Source organism: Callionymus lyra, chromosome 5, assembly GCF_982586985.1.
Source record: "Callionymus lyra chromosome 5, fCalLyr1.hap1.1, whole genome shotgun sequence".
In the NCBI taxonomy this organism is placed as follows: Eukaryota; Metazoa; Chordata; class Actinopteri; order Syngnathiformes; family Callionymidae; genus Callionymus; species Callionymus lyra.
In genome coordinates this window covers 35,477,185-35,495,224 of record NC_141822.1, presented here as the reverse complement: position 1 = coordinate 35,495,224, position 18,040 = coordinate 35,477,185, and the positions used below count along the sequence as shown (strand labels likewise).

Sequence of the window (18,040 nt, the reverse complement as noted above, 5' to 3'; positions counted from 1 at the left end):
CAGGGTTGCCCGATTTCACTGACACACTGTGTTTAAGTAGAGTTTTATTTCCTGTTTAACAACCTGGGACCCAGAAGATCCACATTGAGGCTCCAAAACGGTCCATCCTATGTTACTTTTTCAATAGATTTTCCTCAAAAATAAAAATGAAGTTTTACTTTTTTACAAAATAAGGGCAACTATCTTTGGATAATCAACCTGTCTAAAGCTATGTGGCAGAGCTCTTACGTCTGGCAATACTGCTTAACTTTTGAAATGTTTACTAAGAGGAAGTTATGCATGTTCACATTTCTTACTCTAGGATCCAAAAATCCTTGTGACCCCTTGTTAAACTTTCAACAACTTCACAGTGACGTGTCCTAAGATCAGTTAACAGCAGGAGAAACACATGACAAACAAACTCACAGAAGAATAACAATTTCATGACGAACAGAAGTTTTGAAGAATCTCTCCTGTGCTTGGATTGACCATGTAAGATCTGCCAGAGCGGCTGACATCAGCTTCAAAAATAATTTATCATACACAACAAATGTGTAAACTATTAGACAAAAATCTATGAACGCTGTTTGATCAAGTTTTAGAGAATTAAGATGACAGAAGAATCTCCTTTTAGATAACTTGGTAAGAAACATGACAACAAACCACCATGTATTCTAGGCAAATAGAAAAGAAATAATGAAATCCAATTGCCATATTGCAGGATAAGTGTTTGTAATCTTAGTTTCAAGAAATAAAACATCCTCCAAATTGTCCAGCAACGGCTGCTATTCCATCATATATTACATGTCAATTTCAACAATAAATTGGATTAGTTTCATATAGATCAGGAGAACAGTGAAGCCCTCAACTCCACCTCCAAAGGACTCAGTGTATAAACAAAGTGGGCGTGATTACAGCTGGCTGGAGGAGCACTGAAAACAATTATAACATCATAATGAACTCCACTTGTTCACCAAGCTGTAAGGGGGGAATACCTTTATAAAGTAATCACTTTAGAACATGGTCATGATGAGGGACTTACTGCATTTTGGAGAGGAAGACTTCAACATTTGAAACATGCGAGTCAGAGGAGTTGGGTTTTCAAGTGGCAAAGATACAACGCGAGCTTCAGACAGGACTCCTAAGACATGCTTAGAATCATTAAATGACACATTTTATCTGCAGAAAGTTTTTAAAACAATGTTTACAAAACATTGCCTTGAGAGCATCAGTCGTCAAGACTCTGTAAAAGCGTCAGAGATTTTACGCCTCAGTGCAGCCATGGAAATCAAAATGGCCTCCTGTGGAGAGACAAGACTTTTGAGATCAGAAGACTGAGCAGATGAGTGCAACACTCACCTCTGTGCGAATGGTTCTGCTTCCTTGACCTGGACAGGTGTTGAGGTAAAGGTCAAATAAGACACTCGGGTCCGTTACATCCAGGTTCTGGTCGGTGTCCACACTGGCCTCCAACCCAGGCAGACCCCCAAACACCACCAGAAGATGTCTGCAGTGACACATGCGACGTGAGAAAATACATTTACAGCTTCTTGTCTACTTCATAGTCGGACTGAGATGGATGACAAATATTAATACAAAATGTGAAATCAAAAACACACAACATAAGGACCACTCTGCAAATATTATATACAGCAGAAATGCAATTCTTAAAATGCAGAAATACACAGTTTTAGACAAACAAACACACACCAAGTCCAAATAGAAAACATCTTTTACAGCATTTGCAGTCAATGTCTTATTTAAAAAAATAATAATTCCAATGCATTCCTTTAAATCACAAGATTGTTTTTTGATTTAAACACCAAATTAACAAGTTTTATTTCATCATGGTATTTATAAACACTATAAGCATCCCCTGAAACTTTATCCATAAATTAACACGTTTTCAAAATGTAATATTTACCCTTATAATATCATGTTTATATCAACACAAGAACGGATAAAATAAGAATCATCAAGAACCCACTTAAAGGGAGACAGCTGACTCTGGTCCACATTGCTGCCCTTCTCTGAAGTTCCTACGGTCAGATCGTAGCCCTGTTCGTACGGACTCTCTGAGAAAACTGCACCTAAAACAACACAGTATATCAAGAGCAAACATTTGTAAAGACATCATCACGGAAATATTCTGGAACTCTAATTGCTTAATTATAAAGATTGTTGAACAAGAAGAATATAACATTACATAAAATAAAACAACAAATTCTGTGTTGCTTTTCAGTCGGGTTAGGATCTTTGAACCTGTGCCATTCTGGTTCAGTACTCAACCCTACTCATGGCACGACTCCTGACTAGTAATGACTCATCACCACATTTTCAGATACTGACAAAATAAACTTCTGAATCAATTGATCAACTTTGTGCTTTGGGAAATTGAGTCATCAGAATGTTTAGAGGAGTGTGTGTGTGTGTGTGTCACTTACTGAGACATGAAGCCAGTCGAACACTGTAGCCCCAGTAGATGCCCTGTTGACTTCTTGGCACATGAGGAGCCACCACCACTCCCTTGAACACTTTGCTGTCTAAAGTAAGGAAAACAAATGCGTGTGTGAAAACTCATCAATAATCTCTCCAGCCGTGTTGTTCACCTGTGTTCTGCTGCTTGTGTAACTGCACAGTGACTCTCAGTCCAGCCTGCAGTTGCTTATCGATCCGGACTTCCTGTCAGAAAAGAAGTCTGTAGTCACTTCAGCCGCTGACGTCCCAGGCTACAGAAGTTCATCCTATACTACCTTCCTCATTCCGCAGTTTACGAACGAGCCTTTTCCGACTTTAGTCGGCCGATCCAAGACAACTCCTTCACGGTAATCCGACTGCTCATCCATCCTCATGTGGTGAGGACTGTCCAGGGGGTTGCACAGTCCTGAACATGACACTACATTACAAAGCTTTACCAATAGATGTGGGCAAGGTGCAGCCTTCATGAGTTTAGATTCAAACTGGTCATGTAGAATTGCTTTACAGCAATTATTTTCTTATTTTTTCTAAATCATTACTAGTTTTAAATGTAAATTGAATGAATGTATTCATATCAAGATCGTCTTTCCTCAGATTTGTCCTGAGTAATCATACCTGCGTACTGAAGATCTTTGTGCATCGGAAAAAAAGATTTGCGTAGATACCTGGCAACAGACAATCTTTTGGTCAATAATTCTGCTTTATATCTGTGACAGACCAATATCAGATTCTCTACAAAGATATACTGATGCATGCCCAAGTCGTATCTCATCACATTCACATCTAGCTTTTTTGACATACTAGTTCTAACACTTAAAAGGAACAGAAATGTTCTCCAGTAGTAATGGCGAAGCAGTTCTTTTTTTAGTGACTTATTTTTTCCCAAATTGAACAAATGTTTTATCGAATCACGTATTAAATGTTGAAAATTGTAGTTCTTTTTAGCTACCAGGTGGCAGCTCATTGTTTGGATGTATTCGTTGACATGGGGACAGGTCTTGATATCTGTACGGTATGAGCGATATGCATAAGTTGTAAATTCAATTTTATTTGATTTAAAGTGTCTTATCATAACAAAGTTATCTCAAGACACATACAGTTTAAGTAAGACTTTGGTGGAGAAAGAAAAACAGATCCCAGCAACTCAGCAATGAGTAAATAGATCCATAAATCCATTGAAATAACAAATATTGTTATGTAATGAAGTTATATAACAATTTATAACTTTGTCTGTTCATTGAATGTTGACATACACATATTTGTTTATTATTATGCAATTAATTGATTACCAAGTAATGGTTTGAGAGACCAGAAGCTAAGGAAGGATGAAGCTGGAATAATTATTGAACGATAAACAAGAATGACTTAAAGTACAGCCTCAGTCTCAGAGGATACTCACAGGATCAAGCTGTGAAACTAACATTGCCCATACCTCCACCTGTCACCATGGCCTGTTAACTGCTAAGATTCACTTGATTGACCTTTGAGCCATCTGGCGGCTAAACAAAAGAATTACAGTTAGGAACATTTACTACATGATTTTAAAAAAAGATTTGGTTATTTTGGTGAAGAAGTAGTCACTAATAAAAACTGCTTCACCATCACTATCAGAGAATAGCACTGGTCCTTTTAAGTTTAATTGAACTAGTGTGTAAAAAAAACACAATATTGAATATCATGAGATACGAATAATAGAAAAAATGTGTCCTCTTGTGCTCCGTACTAAAATACTTTCTTATCTGAAATGAACACAAGACAACAACCTCAATAGTAAAGACCACATGCTAAATTTACAAATTAATTCTAGATCTCAGTAAATTATTGAGGGTTGACACATACTGTGGACATTCCAGATACTGCAGGACTCGTGCCAGCTGAATGGAAGCCTGACCCTTCTTCCCAACACCTTTAAACTCTCCTTCAACGCTCCTGTAAGAAAAGTAAGATTCTGAACTTCTCTATGCAACAAGAGCTTATTAAAAGAGGAAATAACTAACTGGTTGTCCTCTCCTTGTTCGTCAAACACCACAATCTCGTCGACAGAAAACACCACACAAGCACGAGCGATCTGTCCGGCCAGGTACGTGCGAAGTTCTGCAGACTGAGCGTTGTCGAGAACCGACCCAGGCAGCGCCACACTTACAGTGTAGGCCCGGCCTAAAAAAGGGCAAACACAGAGTTTACAGTCTTTGAAGAATGAGGCACAAATTGAAGACAGAGTTACCGTTTCTTCTTTGAACCTCTTCAAATTTCACTCGTTCTTCAGCCTCTTTTTCTTTCTGCTTCTCCAACCGTTTGATCACCTTAGCTTCTTTCCGTTTCCTATCCGCTTCTTTCACTGAAATCATTTCAAAATGATAAACCAAAAGTTAAGTAGTAAAAAATACATTCATTATTTATTGTCTGCTTACTCCTTATGCAAAGGTTTGGGCTCTTTCCAAGCTACATTGGGCCTGAGCCCGCCACCCCCTGGACAACACATGAATGATCTACAGCTCTTCTGTGTGCACATACTGTATGCCTACTTCAGGCCTTCTTTCATCTTGCTGCTTAATGTTCAGCATTGTTTGATGTGACGTTTTATTGCCGCCATTCCCTTCTTCCTTCCAGATAACAGGTTGGATGGATGCGCTGATACTAACTGAACTGAACTGAATACCTGTGTCCCTGCTGTGCTGTGAGTACCATGCCCTAAATATATGCCTTTATGTACAAATGTGTCTTTTTTATTCATGTAAGAGCAGTGCAGGGATAATAGTTTGTTTCCACCACCCATCTCTCCTTATGTGTTCAATATTTATATGTAGTAGAATACAAGATGGCGCCACAAGTTGCTGCCTCGGTGCATATGTCAAAATTATGATAGATATGATTCAATTGAACACATTGGAAAACTACACAAGATATTTTAAATTAAGTGCAGCTGTATAAGGTTGCATATTAAATTGAAATAAAATGAAAGCGTTAAAACTTTATGATTAAATAAGTAGATATCTCGTTACATTTTAACATAAAACCCTTAAGCGTAAAGCCCCAAATGAAACGAATAACAATGAAATACTACTTTTTTTTTTAAATGTGAAATAAAAACGCATTCCTGTTTACTCACGTTCTGCTTTTCTTTTCTTCCAGTCTACTTTCTCCTCCGACTAAAGAGACAGTTCCATTGAAAATACTGATTAATCATTCTTGAATAAAAGTTGAGACTGTTAACGTGTGATGCTTTTTTTATTTGAAATACCTGAGGAAAACTTGCTTTAAAACGTTTATCTCCTGGACTGGTGGACATCTCTGCTCTACACGTGAAGTCTATTTACTTCCGGTCAGCTTCTGCTTCTGTGGTAGATTTAACCAACACTGATTGCGCATTGCACCCCCTGCTGGAGATGTTAGGGTTCGCGATCAGTTTGGAGTGACTATGAATAATTTGTTTGGCCTATAAATTAAAATAAATGAAAATCGAAAGATAAGGAGAATTATGAGATGAAAAGGGTAACCTTTCAGTGAGAAAAATCTAAAATATATTAATTAAATATTTTAATACGGAAAGAAAACAAACACAGATGACTCTCATGTTAATTCACAGTTTAATTTAAAAATATCCTTAATACTAACGTGTATACAAGCCGGGACAGTGCTTGGAACAGCTGAACAAACTAAAGAGGCAAAAGTATTCATCTTTGACAGTTTGTTGATCATATTAAATCAAACAAATAATTTCAAAAATGTTAAAAGTCTCTATCAAACACCATGATTGGGTGTTAAACTGCCTGAAATAGACGTTGTTTCTACATTCATTTTTCCTGACACCAACTCTTCAAGATTTCCTCTGCAGCGCTGAGAGTGGAATCCTCCTGTGGAGCATAGAAGAAGTCATTATCTTGGTACAAACAGATATGGATGGGTTTACCTTCACGAAACAGAAGCGGATGTATTTGTCAAACTGGTTTCTGTGCTCCGGGCTGTAGAAGGCACTGACTGGAATCGTAGCCAAACCCTGGGGAAAACAAGACAGTCACGGTGGACAAAGTCTCACTTGTAGCAACAAAAACTAACTAATGCGTGTGTTAACATGCTATCTGTTCTATCTGCTGCTCTGGTCAGGTGTGGTCCTGCAACACATTCTCATGCTAACCCCTTCCTGACCACACAGACACCTTAACCATCAGTCATTTAAATACTGTACGGTTCAAGCTTTCAGGTGCATTTGATTTTACTTGTGATTGTATCATTAAGTAAAGTTTTACATAATTACATTCAATGGTGTTTTAGTCCACTTACACTTTACGATTCCTTTGAAAATTCTCAAAACAACTGATTCACACTAGACTCTAGATCCGTTTTTAAACCAGTTTTGTGGAGGTATTAAAATTGTAAATGGTAATCATTTTGGTGTGTGTGTTAGTTTTATACTCAACTGAGGGTTTTTTTGTCTGAGCATGAGGTGGCTGGACACTGTGACGGATGACTTTACAAGAGTGTATCTCTAAAGTGTAATGTAAATAAATATTAACGTGTAATATTCAACATTAGCAGAGGTCTCTCTTGAGACCTTGGGTCTCAATGAGAATTTTTCCTGTATAAATAAAGGTTAATAAAATAAAATAGATAAAATGACAGTGTATTTAAAACAGATTATCAGATTATTAGATTGACTCACCTTCTCCTTCGTTAACCACTTGACAATTGTGTAGTCGAAGGGTTCATCCTCAGAGCTCTGGTCCTGAAGTTCTGTGATGGAGAGAGAGTCAGAGATGAATTTCTAAGTGACTCAAGCCAGCATCACATTTTCACAGCCATGAGAGGAGATTTGATGGAGGAGAAATAGTGACAAATTATTTCGGCACTAGTGAACAAGATGACACCCTCCTCTTGCTCAGATGACGTCCTTCCTTGTAGGCTTTTTATCAAAGTATTTGATGTAATTGGCTCCTGGGTTACCAATATGGTAAACTTCTCCCTTTCCACAGGGGTTTTTCCCAATGCATTTAAACATGCCATTGTGGAGCCTCTGCTCAAAAAACCAGGCCGACTGACCTCAGTAATTTCAGGCCTATTTTTAAGCTCCCTTTCTTGTCCAAGATCTTGGAGAAGGTGGTGTCTGAGCAGCTGTCTTTGTTCCTGGATCAGAGCGACATCCATGAGAAGTTTCAGTCTGGCTTCCGTAAACATCACACTACGGAGACAGCTTTATTGAAAGTGTCCAGTGACATCATGATGTCGGCTGACTCTGGTAAATTCACTGTTCTGGTTCTCTTGGATCTGTCCTCAGCCTTTGACACAGTTGATCACCAGAACCTGCTGAGGGATGAAGTGGGACTGTCTGGGTCTGTGTTAGAATGGTTCTCGTCATACCTTTCTGGGCGCAGTTTTAGTGTATCTGCCAATCAAATGAGGTCTGAATCGGCAGATCTGTTGTGTGGAGTCCCTCAAGGTTCTGTTCTGGGTCCTTTATTGTTTTTGCTGAACTTGATTCCCCTCGGTAAAATCATTCAGAGATTTCCAGATGTTTCTTATCACATTTTTGCTGATGACATCCAGCTCTACTGCTCTTTTGATCCAACTGAGCCCCAAAGGCTGAACAGCTTAGTCAATTGTTTGCTAGAAATCAAACAATGGCTGAGTGAAAACACTCTACAGCTAAATGTGGACAAAACTGAAACACTGGTGATTGCTCCTGATGATAAGATTCCAGGGTTGAGTCAGTACTTGGGTGACTTAGGTCAGTCTGTCAAACTGAGCCTGAGAAACCTGGGTGTTGTATTTGATAAAGACATGTCTCTTGTTCGACACTGCAGAAAACTGACCAGAAACTGTTTCCTTCAACTGAGAAAAATCTCTAAACTTAGGAAAATGTTGTCGGAACATGATCTGGAGCTTGTAATCCATGCGTTTGTTTCTTCTCGTCTGGACTATTGTAACAGTTTGTTTTCATGTCTTAACAAGAAGGAGTTGTCTCGCCTGCAGTTGATTCAGAACTCTGCAGCAAGAATTCTAACCTGCTCAAGTAGAAGAACTCACATTTCTCCGATCCGTATAACTCTTCACTGGCTTCCAGTTTCTTTCAGGATCAACTTTAAAATTCTGGTTCTTACTTTCAGAGCTATTCATGGTCAGGCTCCTCCTTACATCACTGATCTGATCCAGCCTTACACCCCAGCTCGGGCTCTGAGGTCTGTGGATCAGAATCTACTTATGGTTCCACGCACACGACTCAGGACCAGAGGAGAGAAGCTTTGGAACAATCTTCCTCTCTCTTTGCGCTTGATGGAGTCTACTGACTCCTTTAAGAAACATCTTAAGACGTTTCTATTTGTTCAGGCTTTTCCTTGATTTTCTGGAACTCCTGTGTTGTTCTCAGTATTATCTTGATCTTTAAAGTGTATATACTTTTTTGAGTATTGTTTTGTTTGTTTAAGCGCTTTGTGACCCTGGTCTGGAAAAGCGCTATATAAATAAATATTACTTACTTACTTACTTACTTACAAATGGTTTGACAGATTAACTAGGATTTATTAAAAAAGGTATGGAAATGTATTGATTGATTAATGTATTTATTTACTTGTTGCAAGTTGTATTTATTAATCAAATTGTATTTGTTGATTCAATTATTCACTTATTTGTTGAATAATGTATTATTTATTGAATAATGTAATAATTTGTTCTTGAATACATTTATTTGTATTTTTAATGAAGTATTAATTTATATAATACATACTTTATATTTTTATGTGCTTTATAATCAATTTGTTTATTAAATCATTTATATACCTATTTATTTAAAAAGTGTAATAGTTGATTCTTTGAACAATGTATTTACTTATTGAATAGTGTATTTATTTATTACATATTGTATTTATGTATCTGTTTTATAATATATTTAATAATTAATTAAATTAAGTATTAATTTATTGAATATTGTATTTAATTATCTGTTGATTAAGTATTTAGTAGTATATTATTAGAACCATGTTTTTATTTCTTTTTCTAATGTATTTTTTCCAAAAATGTATTTACAACATTTATTTGTTCAGGTATTTATTTAGTATTAATTCTGTCGCTTGATCCTCCAAGTCATTAACAGCAGATCAAACAAATAAAATAGCATCCACTTACTGACTGAAGAGACGTCGACGACCATGAAATAACCTCCCTCGGGCATGATGGCTGGCAAACCAATGCTCTCCAAGCACAAGGCCAGTTTCTTCCTCTTGTGTTGCAACATGGCAGGAAGCTGCTGAAAGTAGCTCTCTGGAGAGCCAAAGAGATCATACTCCCTCTGGAAGCCTTGAGCGACAGCCTCCTAAAGTACAAACAGTCATGAGAGATTTCATCTCGATGTGTGAATCAAGATTCATCACTGATGTGATCACCTGAGCGGCTGTGGCACAGTGGTACAGAGAGTTCTGGTGGACGACTCTCAAGTGCTTGATGAGCTCTCTGGAGCCCATGGCCCAGCCCACCTAAGGAATCCACGAGGGTCAACTCAGTCAACAGTCGAAGAGACATCAACAAGAAAGGCTTACCTTCCAGCCTGTTGCGCTAAACGTCTTCCCGGCGCTGCCGATGGTGATGGTTCGCTCCCACATGCCAGGCAGACTGGCTGACGTACAACCGACAGTTAACACTTTGATGAGCTCAGGCACGAAAACAATATTTAACTCCCTGATCATCCTTTTAAAAATGTTGACTTTTATTCATACAATAATCCTCTACTTCTGCCACAGTTATCCGAGATGATTCATTTAAAAAATATTATTTTTTATAAACAATCTAAAATATGTGGCATAATCTATATATTTTCAAATTATTTTCAATGAATATTTAATTGTATAGCAATGGAATCAAAAGCGGGCTCTAAGTGGTCAATGAAATAGTCATGAATAAGGAAAGATAAACGGAATGAGGATAATGTTTCATTGAAATTAATCTAATTCAGTTCATTATTTTTATTTATTTCTATCATATTATTATATTTATACTATACCTATAATTTTAACACAGAAATGTAGAGATTTAAAAAGTCAGATTTCTCTTTAACCCTAGTGTTATCTCAGGGTCAAGGTGACCCAGAGGAAGAAAAAACTAATATGTTTGTGGTATCCCTCGTGTTGTCTCTGGATCAAGGTGAACATCCTCCCTGTCTTCCATGAATACATACGCAGCAGCGGAGGTAACATGAGGGTTAAAAGAGTCAAGATATATTATTTAATTTTAAAATTGGGGAAATGTTGTGTCATTATTGAGAAATGCATCAGGTTTAAGAAGAAATAATAATCTTATATTAGAGTCTCTTTAATATTCAAATGAATGTATGAATTTGGTAGTCAAACATCATTATTTTCATTGTGTGCAAGTACACAGGATTTTAAAGCACTTTTTTCTATTTAGCTTTAATAACAACAACAAGTCAAATACAGTATAGTACAAATTTGCAATGTGTCAAATCAAGGAAACATCAGAAATGTCCATTATTAATAACTGTCCCAATTTTTTTTTATTCAATAGTAATACAAATATTTTTATACATATACCTTTTCCAACATTGTTATTATTTAAAGATAAAGTAATATATTTCAACAAAAACTGTTAAAATGAGGTTCATTAATGAACATTTTACACATTTAACAAAGGCAGCCAGCACATTAAAAAAAAGTACAAAAATACAACATTCAGCCCCATAGACATAGATCTAATATGTTTGATTTCTAGATTAATTTTATGAACTTCTTGTTGACTTCAGAGTTTGACACACAGCACAGACATCGTGAGTGTTTGCGACAATTAATATGACAGTGTATATGACTGTGTATATCACAGACTTGTCTGTAAGTCTTTTTTTTAGTGCAACAGCGATCGCCGAACAACAGCTACTCACCTATTTTCACATGCTTGGCTCCATCGTAAGTCAGCCACTCGTAGACTTCGTCACTGATGCAGATCAGGTTGTGTTTGAGGCAGAAGTCTGCGATCATCTGGAGCTCATCTTTCTTGTACACCTAAAAAAAATGGTTTTGAGCTTCATGTCTGCAACACTGAATGAAAACTCTTGACCTTTCCGAGCGGGTTGTTGGGAGTGTTGATGACGATGGCTTTAGTTTGTGATGTTAATTTACTGGACAGCTCCTCCGCAGACAAGACAAAGTCTCCGCTCGACACGAGTGCTTTCGCTCCAACTCTCTGCAGACAAGAATCGAGAGATCTTAGCACATTTGACCGGACAGTGACGTGTCAGTGCCATGAGCATTAACGCTTCAGCTACAGCTTGAAGATTGTTTTAAAGATCACCTACCACACCTCTAGAGACAAACATTTTCCTAAAATGTAGCTTGTTTATGAGGAGAAGGAAATTATTTGTGTGAAAAAATTGTTTTGGAGGATTGATGATTAACACGCAACAATTATTTCAAACTCTATTACTATTTTCTTGCTGTGTGCTCAGGCCTCCTTCCACAATCAAAATTAAAATGTGTCAAACACTGTGGACCAAATGTGGCCAACAAACTTTCAAAAAGAATAAAAATTAAATAGTCATGTAAAGTTCATCACAATAGATACAAGTTGATATACTGTATACCCCCTCGAAAACCTGTCTTTTCAGAGCATGATGTTTAGATCCACTACAGTTACTTTTGGCATCCGGAAGTTCTCTAGGAACAGTTAAATATCTAGAAAGAAAGTCCTCACAGGTCTGAGCGGTACGTACACCGCCGTTCCTCCTGCCATCTTCACCATTGGCTGGTAACAGTCAAAAAACGGCTCCACGATGATAACCTGGATGAAACTCGATGTTACTTGATGTGGATTTGAAATGTGAGCTAGAACTCTTCCGTCAGAACGTGTACTCACCTCGTCCCCTTCCTCTATCAGAGCTTGAAAGGCACAGAAGAGAGCCTGGTATGCCCCCACAGACACAAGGATGTCCTCAAAGGGATCAATGTCATGTCCCACTATCCTGCCGAAGAATTTAGCCAGGATCTTCACTAGTGCTGGATGACCCTGTGGACCAAGCATCATAATACTGAAATAGTGAGAAGAGTTCAAGTAATGGTCGGGGGAGAAGGCAAGAGAGCAGGCAGGGTGGAATGTGATTATAAGCAAAAGTGAAAGACAAGCAAACATTCAAAGATTTGAATCAACTGGAGAGATAATAACAAACAGATTACGGTCTATTTGAGAAATGTATATTTTAATTTGTATTATACGTTAGGCAAGGTTAAACTATTGTTAATTAGTAAATACACACACATTATATATATATATATATATTACAAATCAAGTATAAATATGATCTAATTAAAATAAGATTTATAATTTTAGTGGATAAAACGAACAACAAAAAAGTAACTTTCTGTAACACTCACAAAAGCCCTGGTATACTGGTGCATTGCTGGGCCACCACGGAGAGCTTCACAGAAAGCATCTTGGACAAACTTGGGAGGTGAGAAATCAGGAAAACCTTGACCGAGGTTCACTGCTTTGTAGTCAGCTGCCATCTGAGTGAATTCAACCCTATCAATGTAAAAACAGCATCATTCACAGAACTTCCTGCACAAGTTTGACAAACATTCCTTTCAGGCCAACACACAGTTCATCATCAACTCCTCCACATTCATAATCTCACAGACAAGCAGGAGATTATGTCACTGTTAGAACCTTTTTGGCTTTACTTCCACATGTCAAATAATAATAATAATAATAATGCATTTTATTTAAAGGCACCTTTCTCCACACTCAAGGACGCCGTACATGAAATTAAAACAGCCAAGCATATAAACAGAATTGAAACATTAAGACACATTAAAAAATAATTAAAACACAGTAACCAGGTGCAATAGACAGATTTGAATAACATTTTGAGGTGTGATTTCAAATCATTGGTGGTGTTGAGGCAGGCAGGGGGGAACAGACCGGTTAACAGAGGACGATATAAGGGATCAGGAGGGAGTGTGGACATGGCGGAGATTGGAAAGATATGGGGGGCGAGATTGTGGGTGTTCTTGATGTGAAAATGAGTATTTTGAATTGGATGAAGGATTGAACCGGGAGCCAGTGGAGCTCTTGAAGTACAGTAGTAATGTGATGGATGGAGGGAAGAGGTTCTGGTGATAATGCAGGCAGCTGAGTTCTGGACCGGATTCATTTTATGAAGGGATTTTGGGTTGCCAAAGGTGAGAGAAAGGCTGTTGGTTTTTGATAAGGTGGACTTGGAACCAATGAAGAGGACCTCAGCTTTGTCTCCTTTTAATTTGGGGAAGTTTTGGGTCAACCAGAGTTTCATTCCAGAGAGGAAGTAAGTAAGCAAGGTGGGTGGAAGAGAGGATGAGTATTTGGAGGTCAGGTAGAGCTGGATGTCATCAGCAAAACAGGGAACTTAATGTTGAATTTTTGGAAGATGTTGGCAAGGGGGAAGAGATAGATGATGAAGGGAAGGGGGCCCAGGACAGAGCCCTGGGAAAGACCTGAGGTGACAAAGAGGGGGAGGATTTTATGGATAAAAATTAGATAAACAGTGTGTGGACAGTGAGGTATGAAGTAAACCAGTGGGGGGTGTGGGTAGTAAAGATGAGTCTGTTGAGGAGAGTGGTGTGGCAGATGGTGTTAAAAGCTGCAGTCAGTTCAAGGAAGATGAGTATGCGAGGAGTCCAGAATCAGCTGACATGAGGGGATCGTTTCTGAATTTGATGAGGGCTGTTTCGGTGCTGTGGAGTGGGCGGAAACCAGACTGGAACTATTCATATAGATGGTTTTGGGAAAGGTGGAGATGGAGTTGGGAGTTGTAACCAGTGCCAGTACAATGAAACTGTTTCAGTATTCTTTTTTTAATCTTTGGTGTTTCATATCTTTACACTAAGTATGCTTTAATATGTATACTTAAGTCATTTCACTTCTTACCATAATTGTTTCTATAACAGCCAGGGCCTTCGATTAGAGTCCTTACAATCCTATCTGACCATGTGTTGACACAGAATTGTTTAATAATAAGCTTGATCTATATGTAGTGATGTTTGAAGAGGTTTCATGAAATTGTTGGAAATTGGATGCCATTCGTGTCGTTTTTACATAATCAGCATCATTTTAAATGAAGTGTTGCATGACCATCTATGCACGTGCAGAAAGTTCGAGTCTCCTTACCAAACGTTTTTGTCGATTCCTTGCAACCTCTTAGTGTGAAAGCTGTGAGCCATGACGACCTGAGTCCGAAGATCGTACAGTCGTTAGAAAATAACTGTTATCTCAGTCACTTCCACTTGCTTACCTTGATAGTGATCCTAGTTGGTCGAAAAATCTTACTTAAAATATTCCTGGTCACAAATTCCATTCATTGAAAGTCGTTTGAGGAATAATGTTGAAGTAACGAATGTTTAGATTTTCTGCAGGCAAGAGTACCGGTGTCAACTTCCTGCTGGGGGCGTGGCTTAACTCAATAACGATATTACAGTTTGCAGAACGTTCATTATGTTTTACATTAAATATTAATATATACTTAAGGCATCTTTGATTTAAAAAAAATGTTTTACTTAAATTAATATTAATATAATAAAATGGAACGATTTCGCTTCTCGAGTGATGAAAGGAGAGAGATCATGGAATCCCAAAAAGGAAACATTAATTCGAACATCAAGTCTAAAATGTAAAGTCTCAACATACGTAACGGTTGTATAAAGACTCTGTAAGCAACGTTATCTAAAACTATTTTGCCGAGTGTAAGACAAAAACACCTCCACGCACTTCAAATTAAAAACATTGCCCTTATAATGCATACTACATATATATATATATATATATATTACTGAAACTATTAAATCAATTCTATATAGAATTGTATCATATCATCATCTATATAAAGAGTATGATAATTTATTTTTAATATTGACTTTGATTGTATATAATAAATATGAAATCTGTGAAAAAATACAAGAATTGTCCTTCAAGTTGCTTTTTCTCAATCATGATGGATTATTGTGACAATGGTGCGTGACCAGTAAATGAGTGATGGAATGGAGAATGATTGCTCGACATGGGTTGGTTGCGTGTGCTATCTTGACATGAGGGAGTAAGCAGAAACATGGGTTGTAAAAAGTTGTTTTTTACTTGGTAACCAAAAACAGACATTTCAGTTAAATGTATACAAGACTTGCTGACACTAATAGAGTTTGAAAGAACTTAAACAGGTTTTGTTTCGGCTGTTAGCACACATCAAAACCAATATAGTGACTCTTTAACAGTGTGAAGTTCTTGTCCAATGCTGCAATAGTCACTTACTGCCAGTTGGGACCAGCAAACATTATTAGCTTAACTCTCAGCAGTGGACAGCAAACCATTTAGAGTATGTCATAAGGTTTTCATTAAATAATGTCCATGGACATATTGACCCCCTTCAGGGAACTCCACCTCTAGACAGATGCCTTCTTCAAGTCTTCCGGCAACACCCTGCCCTTCTTCCTGGCCCTATCCTTTTTCTTCTCTGCTTTGGCTCTATTCCGTATTTGGAGGTTCTTCTTCCTCTTGTCCTGCCTCTTCTGCATCTTCTCCAAAACAGTCTCACTGCGTTCGTTCCAGCGCTTTACCTTCTGCGCCTTCACCTTCTCCTTCTTCTTCAGCGAGGCCCGCACCATGTCCTCGTCGTCCTTGATTTTCAGCCCCTCTGCTTTGTAAAGACTGTTGGTCCACTTGATTTTCTCCTCCATCTCTCGAGCTTTCCCCTCGTCTTTCTCCCTCAGCTGCTCCACCTTCGTCTTCCTCGCCTCCAGCCGTGTCAGCAGCTGCTTGTAGTTCCTTCCAGTCAGCGGTGTGATCTTTCCCTTCGTGTTCTCCTTCTTCATCTTCTTTTTTAGGGCTTTGTCCACATATCGACCCTCCACCGTCTCCACTTTGTTGAAAATGAGTTCAGTCTGACTGCGCTTTTTTTCAGCAGGTTTGGGCTTCACCTCCGCGTCACACTCTTCTTTGACTTCTGGTGGCTGCTCTTGTGCGCTCGCTTCAGCCAGTCTCTTCATTCTAAACTCCTTCCTCTTTCTTTTTTTACGCTCACGTTCCATTTTTCTTTTTGCTCGCTTGGCCAGGACAGCCTCGGACAAGGCATCCTTGGGGGCTCCCTGATGGAAAACACAAACAAGAAAACATTTTACCCCATGATGAATTTCATCCGATTGATGTTTGTCGAGGAACCTTTGTTGCCACGTTACACATCTGTATGCATTTCAATAAAAGATAATTGTGCGTTCAGTCGCCATATGAAACCAATGTTAATGTCCCTCTGCAATATGCCCAGTTTGGTAAAATAACAGCAAGGGAGTTCTATAGAGTCATGACAGAATATACATTTTTTAAACTCCAAATGTTACACAGCACTTTAAATTGTATTTTAAAATGTCATTTATGGGGAATTTATTTATTTATTTTCGATGTAAACTGTACACTTCTATGTAGTAAGAAAAAAAAACGATTTACTGTCAAGCTTGAAAAAAAACATTTTCTTGAGGTATTTACAATATTTTTTATAGTACTCGATCATTTACAATGTTTATAAACACTACAATAGAACACAGATCTTAGCACTTGTGATATTTGAAATATTCAGTTCAGTCGTACCTGTCCTCTTGTCTCTTCTATCTTTTCATGCAGCCTCTTCCGCAGCACATCAACTGTTGAAAAGTTGGATGTTCCACCTGTGGAGGATGAAATTGACTGTAACTGCTGCTAGAAAATTCACCCAAAAACCAAAATTAGAGCTTCCATACCTTCAGGGGCTTGTGTTTTTTGAGCCTTGATTCCAACAGAGAGGTTGCCTTTCCCCCATTTTGCCAATTGACCAGGTGAAGGTTTCCTCTGAGGTTTTGGAATCTTTTTGTTTTGGTGGTTCAGATTCTCTTTTGCATTTTTCTTTTTACCGGCATTATTTGGTCCACTGTAGGGAACTGCGCAAAAGAAAAAACACACTGATAAGCCTTCATAATGCTTAAAAAACGTTTTAATGGTTATGTCTCCACATTAAACTATAAATCAAGTTACAATGAGGCTCAATATTTGAACTATCAGAGGAAAAACGTAAACAATATGCTGGGTATAATGCAAATATTTTCTGTTCCGATTAAATTTTGAGATTGGACGGACATTTTTCCGAGTCTTATCTTCATTACTACCCCTCTGTAGAGATTTATTTTACCACTAACATTGTTAAGTGTGATACAACAATGCCCCCTTTCGACAAGTGTAATAATTAATTAATTCAATTTCTACTATTAGTAGAAAAACCTTTCACATAACATTGGTTTGGTTACATCCGTGTACATCAACAAACAAAGTAAAGTAAGTATTGTATGAGAACAGTAACCCAACAATATTTTTACGCTATTTGATCTCACCGAACGCTCTCTGCTTCGGCTCCTGAGATTGGTTCGAAATCACTCTGCTGGCGAGTTTCTGAATATAAGAATCTCTTGCAGCCAGATCCATTTTGTTGGGGAAAATGCCGATTTAAGTTTTGAAATGTTGGGTTGAGGATATCACGCATGTTCCGACACATGTGAGCGGACACTGGGGGGCGGAACCTTTAAAAACCGGAAGGTGCAACACCAAA

General features: G+C 38.0%; 3 protein-coding genes across 3 annotated transcripts; all 3 read right to left on the bottom strand.

Annotated features, from left to right (window-relative positions):
* Positions 1 to 120: 120 nt before the first annotated feature.
* Positions 121 to 5,794, bottom strand: spout1 (SPOUT domain containing methyltransferase 1). Its single transcript, XM_087792174.1, has 12 exons — positions 5,699 to 5,794; positions 5,567 to 5,606; positions 4,682 to 4,795; positions 4,455 to 4,614; positions 4,297 to 4,386; positions 3,073 to 3,122; positions 2,733 to 2,863; positions 2,589 to 2,661; positions 2,424 to 2,522; positions 1,967 to 2,069; positions 1,339 to 1,486; positions 121 to 1,280 (listed from the first exon to the last, which is right to left on the bottom strand). Exons 1-12 carry the CDS (start codon positions 5,744 to 5,746, stop codon positions 1,215 to 1,217), a joined length of 1,122 nt encoding a protein of 373 aa, XP_087648300.1. The 5' UTR covers positions 5,747 to 5,794; the 3' UTR covers positions 121 to 1,214.
* Positions 5,795 to 6,027: 233 nt separating this feature from the next.
* kyat1 (kynurenine aminotransferase 1) lies at positions 6,028 to 14,847 on the bottom strand. The gene is made up of 13 exons (XM_087792173.1): positions 14,717 to 14,847; positions 14,593 to 14,651; positions 12,822 to 12,969; positions 12,307 to 12,456; positions 12,145 to 12,231; positions 11,512 to 11,637; positions 11,336 to 11,456; positions 9,984 to 10,060; positions 9,831 to 9,920; positions 9,574 to 9,760; positions 7,118 to 7,188; positions 6,368 to 6,454; positions 6,028 to 6,311 (listed from the first exon to the last, which is right to left on the bottom strand). The coding sequence occupies exons 1-13, from the start codon at positions 14,777 to 14,779 to the stop codon at positions 6,252 to 6,254; spliced, it is 1,326 nt and encodes a 441-aa protein (XP_087648299.1). The 5' UTR covers positions 14,780 to 14,847; the 3' UTR covers positions 6,028 to 6,251.
* Positions 14,848 to 15,531: 684 nt separating this feature from the next.
* Positions 15,532 to 17,990, bottom strand: surf6 (surfeit 6). Its single transcript, XM_087792677.1, has 4 exons — positions 17,826 to 17,990; positions 17,202 to 17,378; positions 17,053 to 17,129; positions 15,532 to 16,556 (listed from the first exon to the last, which is right to left on the bottom strand). The coding sequence occupies exons 1-4, from the start codon at positions 17,914 to 17,916 to the stop codon at positions 15,855 to 15,857; spliced, it is 1,047 nt and encodes a 348-aa protein (XP_087648803.1). The 5' UTR covers positions 17,917 to 17,990; the 3' UTR covers positions 15,532 to 15,854.
* Between the last annotated feature and the right edge of the window lie 50 nt (positions 17,991 to 18,040).

Excerpts from the sequence above, each read along its gene's own strand:
- kyat1 (XM_087792173.1), bottom strand. The coding sequence starts at position 14,779 with ATGGAATTTGTGACCAGGAATATTTTAAGTAAGATTTTTCGACCAACT. Across the intron at positions 7,189-9,573 it reads CGTCGACGTCTCTTCAGTCA|AACTTCAGGACCAGAGCTCT; the intron begins GTAAGTGGATGC and ends TCTCCATCACAG. Across the intron at positions 6,455-7,117 it reads AGTGGTTAACGAAGGAGAAG|GGTTTGGCTACGATTCCAGT; the intron begins GTGAGTCAATCT and ends TGTTTTCCCCAG.
- surf6 (XM_087792677.1), bottom strand. The coding sequence starts at position 17,916 with ATGGATCTGGCTGCAAGAGATTCTTATATTCAGAAACTCGCCAGCAGA. Across the intron at positions 17,130-17,201 it reads AAAAACACAAGCCCCTGAAG|GTGGAACATCCAACTTTTCA; the intron begins GTATGGAAGCTC and ends CATCCTCCACAG. Across the intron at positions 16,557-17,052 it reads TAGAAGAGACAAGAGGACAG|GGAGCCCCCAAGGATGCCTT; the intron begins GTACGACTGAAC and ends GTTTTCCATCAG.
- spout1 (XM_087792174.1), bottom strand. The coding sequence starts at position 5,746 with ATGTCCACCAGTCCAGGAGATAAACGTTTTAAAGCAAGTTTTCCTCAG. Across the intron at positions 2,864-3,072 it reads CAAAGATCTTCAGTACGCAG|GACTGTGCAACCCCCTGGAC; the intron begins GTATGATTACTC and ends TGTCATGTTCAG. Across the intron at positions 1,281-1,338 it reads GCAGAACCATTCGCACAGAG|GAGGCCATTTTGATTTCCAT; the intron begins GTGAGTGTTGCA and ends GTCTCTCCACAG.